Source organism: Lactuca serriola, chromosome 5 (genome assembly GCF_051521515.1).
Source record: "Lactuca serriola cultivar US96UC23 chromosome 5, Lser_US96UC23_V15, whole genome shotgun sequence".
Taxonomy (NCBI): Eukaryota; Viridiplantae; Streptophyta; class Magnoliopsida; order Asterales; family Asteraceae; genus Lactuca; species Lactuca serriola.
Window position 1 is genome coordinate 168,035,547 of NC_136412.1, and position 9,732 is coordinate 168,045,278.

Sequence of the window (9,732 nt, forward strand, 5' to 3'; positions counted from 1 at the left end):
GTTAGCAACTATCAAACGACTCTTAAGATGTTCTTTAGAGTTGATGAAAATAAAAGTTTCTCAATGAAATACCTGAAAGAATTCATAAGCGAATCATGTTCAATGATTTTAATCCAAAGAAATAAAGAAGATAATTGAAGTTATTGTGATGGTGGATGATAGTAAGAAACGTTGTTCCTGAAGAGATTGATTTAGTTTTTATGAGGTGAAGCAGATTACAAAGACCATGTCACTAAGGGGGAGAATGTTGGGGTTAAGAATTTTCGTGTCCGACCAGGAGCCTAGAGTAGGGATGAGATTTAGAACCGGAAAACCGGACCGGACCCGGAACCGAACCAGAACCGGAACCGTTAGAACCGGAATATGTAAAACCGGTCCGGGTCCCGGGTTTAAAGAATGGCTCTATCCTGGTTCTGGGTAATTCGGGTTTCGGGTCCTTCGGGTCCGGGTAAACCGGGTTTAAGAATCGGAACCGTGTTAGGAACCGAAACCGATTTTAGGAGTCGGAACCGGTTTCTATGGAAAGTTTAAAACATGCATATCTCATTCGTTTGAAGTCGGATTGACATGAGGGTTTTTCCATAGTATAGTTTATAGTTTTTACATGATTTTAGAATATAATTTTGTCATTTTTGGGTTTATATTCATTGACTTATAGTCTCTCAAAGCTGGAAATTTTATTTTTTCAGTTTTTTTTTTTTTTTTTTTTTTGTATTTTGTGATAGTTTTAAAACAGGCATATCTCATTCGTTTAAAGTCGGATTGGCATAAGGTTTTTTCCATAGTATAGTTTATAGTTTGTAGATTAGTTTAGACTATAATTTTGTCATTTTTGTGTTTATATTCATTGACTTATAGTATCTCAAAGTTGGGATATCAAAGATTGAAATTTTATGTTTTTCAGCTTTTTTTATATTCTGTGATAGTTTTAAAACATGCATATCTCATTCGTTTGAAGTCGGATTGACATGAGGTTTTTTCCAGAGTGTAGTTTATAGTTTGTACATGATTTAGACTATAATTTTGTCATTTTTGGGTTTATATTTATTGACTTATAGTCTCTCAAAGTTGGGATATCAAAGCTGAAAATTTTATTTTTTCAGCTTTTTTTTTTTTTTTTTTTTATTTATTTTTTTTTTTGTATTTTGTATTTTGTGATAGTTTTAAAACATACATATCTCATTCGTTTAAAGTTGGATTGGGGTTAGGAATTTTCATGTGCGGCCAGAGCCTAGCGAACTCATCTATTCGTAATCGAGTATATTGTGTGTTTTGTACCGGCCTAGGATAACTATTGTGCTCCAAACTGATAATTAATAACATATGTTAGTGTGAACCGGGTTGTTTTGTACTTTAACCTATGTGTTAATTTATGATTGGTTGTATGTTGCACCATACTTTTTGTACTTTATATATAATGGTGTAGTGACAGTTAGTCGTACGTTTTTGAGAGTTTGTGTTTCGTTCTATAACACTTGTAACACTTGAGCCTTGTATTCACTTTCTCTGGTTAATCAAAGAGCATATTTTGTATATTGTTTTAGTGTTTTTAACATTCTTAGTTCCACATTTGTTTGTCTTGATATCTTGTTCCTACACCTTGGATAAGTCCCTGACCTCGCCAGTCAAGACAATGCCTAGTTTTGGTTCAAAAAACTTGTAGCCCTAGAGTACTACTTCATCACAACATTTATAAGGTGTCATATTTTTCTTGGTATCAATCAAACACCCCCTAATATACTTCATCACAACATTTATACGGTGTCATATTTTTCTTGGTATCAATCAAACACCCCCTAAATGTAAGGTGTTATATTTTTCTTGGTATCAATCAAACACCCCTAATAAGCTAAAAACTTATTTATCCAAACACCCCTAAATATCCTAAATATAACGTCAACTTATTATGCATATATTAATCACCTTCAATTATTCAAACACGGTCTTGTATAAATTAATAAAAATATTGATTTTCAAAATTTATTCAAAAGATATATTTGTTCCTTGTGAGGGAAGTCGTAATAAAAACATGCATTTAAGAGTGTGGGGTTCAAACACTACCCACCTAATTGCCACTTGCAATGTGAGACCCGCATGTGGCTCCATTCTTACCCGGGTTAACCCAAAACCCCGGCCGCCAACCACCCATCAAAAAGCTACTTCTCGTAGCTGTTCTTCACTGTTGCTTCTTCTCCTCGGTCCCACACCCTCACCCTTCCTCTTTCATTGTTTTCTTCTCCAATTTTTCTTCGTCAACCAGCATCGGATAATCCAATTCTCTTCCATTATAATAATATCTTCATACCACGATAAACCCATTTCCCCAATTTTCCTTTTGTATATACCACGTTGACGCTCCTGTCTGACATATATTGGAGTGGTTATCCATCTTTTTCATCCCCTGTTCTCAATTTACAAAGAAGGAATCAAAATTCATCTGGAGAAAAGATGCCTGAGTGGTGGAAATGGAAATCGCCCAAGAACAAAGATCAGAAGAATCAAGAGAAGAGCTTGAAAGATAACTCAGTTTTTAGCAAGAGTAATCAGACGCTGTGCAGCAAAAGTTCATTACCCAATAATATAAATGAAAAGAAGAACAATAAGAGCTTTGAAGACGCTGTATCGGCACGCGCCTCCCCACGTTCTTCTTATACTGCTCCGTCGGCGTCTCCATCTCGGTTTTCGGGTTTTGATTCGGATCGTATAGGTCATCCTTTGCCTCAGCCGTCCATATCACCGACGACGTCGGTCGTGATGGTTGATCTTCAAGGGTTTGCTTTGGGATCCGGGTCGGTTTCTTCCAGTGCAGACTCTTCTGTTTCTTCAGCCGATAATCTTGATCATGGCCAATTGGGTATTTTCAGGTTCGTTGGTGTGAAATCCTTTTAAAAACTTCTCCTTTTTGTGTATTCGATTTCATTTCCGAACTTGGTCTAGCTTCACTCTTGATATTATTTGATTGACGTTCCAATTAAACAATTCCCACTCATCTTGATGCTAATTCATTACCTCAGTTTTTATAGAATTGGATAATCAGAAAAGAAAGCTCATTTGATTCGAGAAAGTAAAAGCTTCATGTTGCTAGTGAAGCTTTCTTGATCATATGTAGGTTGAAGAGAATGAAGGAATCATTTTCTCTATGAAGAATCAGAGTAACAATGAAACTGTATGTATCAAATCCGGTTGAACATATTTACTACAAAAAGTTAATTTCATCATCACAATGCCCTTATTTTGATCAACTCTAGTATCACTATCAAATAAATACATAGCATAGCTCTATGTTTAGGAAATTAGTAAATGATACTCGACATACTTGATTAAATACAAATTCTAGGGTTCAAGTAAGCATCTTTAGGAGACACGGTTGAACATATTTGCTACAAAAACTTGCTTCTTTTGTCCCATTGACATAAGTCCCCCTCTCAATAAACTTCAAACACAGTACAACCTGTTTTACTATTAGTATCACTGATACTGTTACTGATACTGATATTGACTATTGATATGACAGAGGATATGGGGAGGCGAAGTTTAGCCCTCAATTGAAAAGCCCAGGAAGAGGGTCAAGGGCTCCAACCACAGCCACATCACCACTTCACCCGAGGTTTGTGGGTTCGAGTCTTGAATCTCCTAACAAAAGGTTAGATGATGGAAAAAGTGAAGGACACAGGCTACCCCTTCCACCTACTTCACCTACTAGCCCTCCTGCTCCTTCTTCATTACCAGGGACCCGAATTTGTAGCTCGCCTAATAGACCTTTGGTTGTTGGATCAAATGTGAAAAATGTTGGTGTTGTTGAAACCTCAAATTGTCAAGTGTCAAAATGGAAGAAGGGGCGTTTGTTGGGTAGAGGGACTTTTGGGCATGTTTATCTTGGATTCAACAGGTGTGAATTGTTGAGTTTTATGATTAGATTGTGATGTTGTTGTATGTGGCTTCAGACATTTATTTTTTGGTGTTGTATCTGTTCCTGTTTTAATAGTGAGAGTGGGCAGATGTGTGCAATTAAAGAAGTAAAGGTTGTTGCTGATGATCAATCGTCAAAAGAATCTCTCAAACAGTTGAATCAGGTTTACTCTTCATCTCTTCACTAGTATTATGTGATTTGAATTTTGGGTTAGATACATGTTATTACAGCATTGTATTCTGAAAAATCTACCTACTTATGGCCTTTTGATGGTTATTATTATTATTTTTTGAACAATTTTGTTTTGTTCAACAGGAGATCACTTTGTTGAGTAAGCTGATACATCCCAACATCGTTCAATACCATGGAAGTGAATTGGTACTCTTGTTTATAGCTTAATATTCAATGAGTAGTTTGTTAAAAATGCACAAAATCATGTGTAGTATCGTTGTAACAATCAACAACAAACAGTTATTTTTGGTGTTTCTTTTTTATTCGATGCAAAAAGTATGCATGACTTAATAGAGAAAGTCATGGAAATGAGGCTTTCTCCATTAAATCTCAACTTTATTTATTTATTTTTTTCAAATTTTCCTTCAATTATTTTTTCCTTCCTTTTTCTTAAGTGTGGCGTTTTGTTTTCGTTCACATTTTCATTTATTTTGATAATTTTTGTAATGCAAGAGTAAATGGTGATATCATTGTAAATTTGACTATGATGTTTTTTAGGGGGAAGAAACACTATCCGTTTACTTGGAATATGTCTCGGGTGGTTCCATTCATAAGTTACTTCAAGAATATGGGCCATTTAGGGAGCCCGTAATTCAAAATTATACTAGGCAAGTCCTCTCTGGACTTTCCTACTTACATGGAAGAAATACAGTACACAGGTAACTCACTCTTACACTGACATGACATGACAGAACAAGTTACTCAGTCTTACACTGACATGACATGGCATGATATGACAGACCAAATTGTACTGTGTTTGGTGTGTATTAGATTTGGACTGGGACTGATATCAATGGGAAAAATATCCCATGTTCCGCCTTATTACAATTAGGCGGAACAAAGTGAGATATCTCTCGTCTGTGTAAAAGACGTAAATGTCCTCCTCATCCTCATCCTCATCATCAATACTTACCCCTAGAAAGTTTATCGAGTCCTATGTAATAAATGCAACCTAAACAAATTTTCTATGCAATATAATCTTTGACTTATCATGAAATGTGTATTTTTTGGGCAGAGATATTAAAGGTGCAAACATTTTAGTAGACCCAAATGGTGAAATCAAGCTTGCTGATTTTGGCATGGCAAAACATGTATGTTTTCTGCTGATTTTAATTTTCAATTCAAGAAATAGCAACTTACTTTCTTTGATTTGTTTATTGTAACATCCATCCTCCTTCCATTTCGTCTTATTTCACCCAAAAAAGAAATATTGCAATTTTCATAAGACATCTCAAAACAGAAAGTGTTTTAAGTTTCCATGAAGAGGAAGTACTTTTTGTTTACTTTAACAACCGATTTTTAATGTGAATACATTTTGGTACTAATTTGTTTAGTTTTCATCAGATAACAAATTGTACTTCGATGCTCTCATTCAAAGGAAGCCCATATTGGATGGCACCCGAGGTAATTTTCCCCTACTTTTCAAAAAAAAAAAAAAACACATTCGTAACATCATCATGAATGTATAAACTCATGCTAATTTTGTTTATTTATTTATTTATTTTTTATTTCAGGTTGTTATGAATACAAATGGTTACAACCTTGCGGTTGATATTTGGAGCTTAGGATGTACGGTTCTTGAAATGGCAACATCAAAACCTCCTTGGGGTCAATACGAGGGGGTATGATATCTGATTTCCTTTGTGAATTTCCAACTTTACCCCTTGTCAACAAAGATGTTATGTTTCTCCCTTTGGTCCATGATTTGCTCCAATTCATATATTTTTTTAGCATAATTTCAAACTTCAAATACTTTTTTGTCAACTCCAATTCACAACTTACACATGCTATTCATTTTGTTTGCCTCAAGGGTATTTTGGACATTTGCTTGATATTTGAATATTTCAAATCTCTCTTCTGTCCATAATTCGCAACAATTTTCATTTTAATACCTCAAATTATCCCAATTTGCATTTTTATCATAATTTCAAATTAGAATAACTTCTGTGTAAAAGACACGAATGACCCTCCTTATCCTATACGATCTATGTTAGCAAACACAATACCGAAGGGTATCTTAGGCAATCAAACAATAATCCTTACGTGTGCTTTTTTATTTTTATTTTTATTTTTACAGGTGGCAGCAATATTCAAGATTGGAAACAGCAAAGACATGCCAGAAATTCCAGATCATCTTTCAAACGATGCAAAATCTTTTATAAAACAATGCCTACAACGGGACCCATGTTTAAGGCCCACAGCCTCTAAACTTTTGGAACATCCATTTGTACGTGATCAAGCTACCACAAGACTTGCAAATGTCAACCTAACAAAAGAAGCTTTTCCAACTGCCTTTGATGGAACTCGAACACCCGTAAATTTTTTCCCTTTTAAACACAATATTCTTTTGTATATATATCTATTTGTGTATCATAGCATCCTACTTTCTTTTCTTTCTTTGGATTCCTATTTCTTATTATATATTTTTTTTAATTTTTTTTTAATACAGACGGCTTCGGAAATGTATTCGAATAGAAACACTCGTTCGTTTGAGGGAGACTATGCAACAAAACCCGTGTTGTCAACACATAAATCTCCAATGTTGAGTCCAAGGTACTTTCCTATAACTTTATTTAATTAAAAGTATAATATCATAAACATAAACCCTCTAGTGTACACAATTATTCACCATTTTCGAAAGCTTTTCTTAAAGCACTTCTCATTTTTTTTTAAAGAGAATATAACTTGATAGTAACATCTCATTTAGTAAAAGATTAATAAATATATTATAATCACGAAAGTAGAATATGAAGTCTTAAATCTAAGAGTCCATGTTTAATATCGTTACAAAAATAAAAGATGATAATTATAAAAATAAAAAGACAAGTATTATGTGAACTACACGGAATTTAATTTTTAATATTGTAGACTAAGGGCTGTGTTTGGCGCGCCACAACTAGCTTATTTTTCAAGTTTTTTTAAGTTGTCATCTTTAAAATTAACTTTTTAAAACTTTTTAAAAAGTTATCTAGACTAGCTTTTCATGAGCCTTTTTAAAATTTTCCAAATATATCCTTTATTAATTGTAAAAAACATTTTTTTTAACGCCTACTTATGTCATTTTATATATTTCAGCTGGTTTTACTAAACATCATTTTTTATCATCTAGTTTTCATATAACAGTTAGCTTTTCAGCTAACAACTAGTGAAACAAATTTACAAGTTAAAAAATAAGAATAAAATAATACATTGTTGGATCCACCCGTAAAAAAAGGCTATTATTGGTGTCTCAAAAAACCACTCATGGATGGGACATGAGATGCTCTTATATCTCTCTAGTGAAATTACTTAAATAACCTTGTTACACGTAGGCATCATGCAAGAGCAATCACATCTTTGCCGGTATCCCCGAGTGCAAGCCCATTACGACAATACGGGCCCGCATACGGAAGCTGTTACCTCTCGCCACCTCATCCATCATATGGTATTATCGGTCAAAGTAGCCACCCTTTGCCCGATGTCTTTGCGGGCCCGGGTCGACCCATCACAAAAACAGTACTTGACCCATGGTACGAGATCCCACAACTTAAAGCCCAAACGCCTAACAGATCACCAAGAAGACAACTCGCTTGAGTTGTCAAAAGACCATAATATCCAAAAGGAAGGAAAAACTTGTAGTGATATCGAATGTGTTTTTTTTTTTTTGTCTTTTATGTGATTTGATGTAAATAGAAAATGTTAGTGTGAGTATCTTTTTTCGGGTGTATACGAAAACATGAAACTCGACTCGACGACGGTTAAAATTAGTTTTTCAACAGTTTATTTTGTTATTTTTGTCATTTTGTTATGTTATTTAATCATTTAGTTTCAATTTCATGCATGGGTAATTGAATACATCACTATAGTCCATAATAGCTTTAAATCCATTCAAGAATATCATTTCTATAATCAATATTGGTGTAGTGATGAAATATAGTTTAAAAAAATGTCGGTGGGTTGACTTGACTCTTAACCATTCTAAAACGTTGAGTTGACTTGACTCTACCCATTCTAAAACCTTTAGGTGTAAATGCAAAAAGTAGATATGTAATTTTTTATTATAGCAATTCTATATATAGTACTTTTATATTGCTCATTAGTTACAGTCTAATGTTTTATAACAAATAGTATATAGAAAACAATTATAATAGAAAAATTAAATATAAGTACTAATAGAACAAAATATAACATAATAATAAAAAATTATTACTACTTAATTGTATTTAACGGTTTGGTAAGTCAGATTTGATTCAGTCAGATTCATATTGTTTAATTTTACAATTAAAAGTTTCTGATTCGGCCTCATAGCTTATAATATGCATCTTATTAGGTCTTACAAGACGATGAATTAAAAGTTTCTCACTCCATTGCTCATTGAATAAATATGATTCAATAAACAATTATCAAATATGTAAAAGCTAATATATTTTAAGTAACAAACTTAGCCGTCCAATCTTGTTACCCTTGATATCTATGTCGATCGTTTAAAACAAAATTCTAAAATATAGTTGATTTGGAACAAAGTGATAAGAATAAAAAAAAACATGTGTAGCTTTCATATAAATAAAATAATAGATTTTGGTAGAGTGTTTGTTAGTTGGTTGTCTTTATTAAGACTGTGGCAGGTTCCTTTTCTAGAAAATATCGTCATTATGGCACGAGTTTCATGTCATACATCTCCCTTGGACATAGATTATTCCAAGTCTATTGCTTGGTCAATGGAGTTGCTTAATAAAAATTTAACATTTTGTGTTTCTCATAAAAAACTTTTTGTAACAAGTAACTTTCACATGTTAATTAAATTTTCCAATAAACAAATGAATCCATAGAAACAAGGCGGATATGCGACTACACAAAACCCGTATTGTCTAGGGGTCCAGATTTTTTTAATCTATATTGTATAGATTTTTTTTATCTATATTTTATTCATATTTATATATAAGAATTTTGAGAATTGGAACAACAAAGAGCTAGTTTGTTAGGTGGACAGAGTCGACGTCTCAAAGGCTGTGTCCCAATCTCGAAACATGGCCGGGGTTGCAAAGGTGCCTTTTCCCAGCCGCCTTCCTATCTCTCAAGTAGAGGAGCACAAAGCAACTGTTTTTCTTTTAATTGGTTCAACTAAAACCGAACCTTTGGTTTGTGTAGGTTTTAAAAAAGAAAATTAAAAACCAGTTTTTCCCCCATTTTAAAAAAGAACCGAACCAGTTTTTTAACTCGTCTCTTAAAATGTCCGAACCGGTTTAGAGTAAACTGGTTAATAACCGGAGCGGTTTTTTTAAAAACCAAAAACCAATTAAAACTGGCATTTGTTCACCTCTACCCTCAAGTCGAACCCAATGACTGTTTTTTTGGGAACACACCATGTGTAAGTTTACAACGACCCACTTCTAAATTCAAACATGTTACGATTGAACAACCAAATCCCTTTTTATTGCAAGTACAATAAAAGGATGAGAGAAGTGTATAAAGACCCATACAATAGAGAAATCGTAGGTAGAAAGACGAACACAAATCTTTCCATAATAAACCTCATATCGTTTTTAAGTTTATAAAATCTGAATTTTGTTATTTATTTCGGGGTTATTTGGCAGGATTTAAACTTTTAAGAT

General features: G+C 33.6%; 1 protein-coding gene across 1 annotated transcript; it reads left to right on the top strand.

The window, feature by feature from the left end:
- Nucleotides 1-2,171: 2,171 nt before the first annotated feature.
- On the top strand, nucleotides 2,172-7,920 carry LOC145053240 (mitogen-activated protein kinase kinase kinase 3-like). The gene is made up of 11 exons (XM_079001244.1): nucleotides 2,172-2,864; nucleotides 3,515-3,889; nucleotides 3,986-4,073; nucleotides 4,226-4,288; nucleotides 4,640-4,800; nucleotides 5,157-5,232; nucleotides 5,486-5,545; nucleotides 5,656-5,763; nucleotides 6,219-6,455; nucleotides 6,591-6,694; nucleotides 7,453-7,920. The coding sequence occupies exons 1-11, from the start codon at nucleotides 2,449-2,451 to the stop codon at nucleotides 7,712-7,714; spliced, it is 1,950 nt and encodes a 649-aa protein (XP_078857370.1). The 5' UTR covers nucleotides 2,172-2,448; the 3' UTR covers nucleotides 7,715-7,920.
- Nucleotides 7,921-9,732: the final 1,812 nt, after the last annotated feature.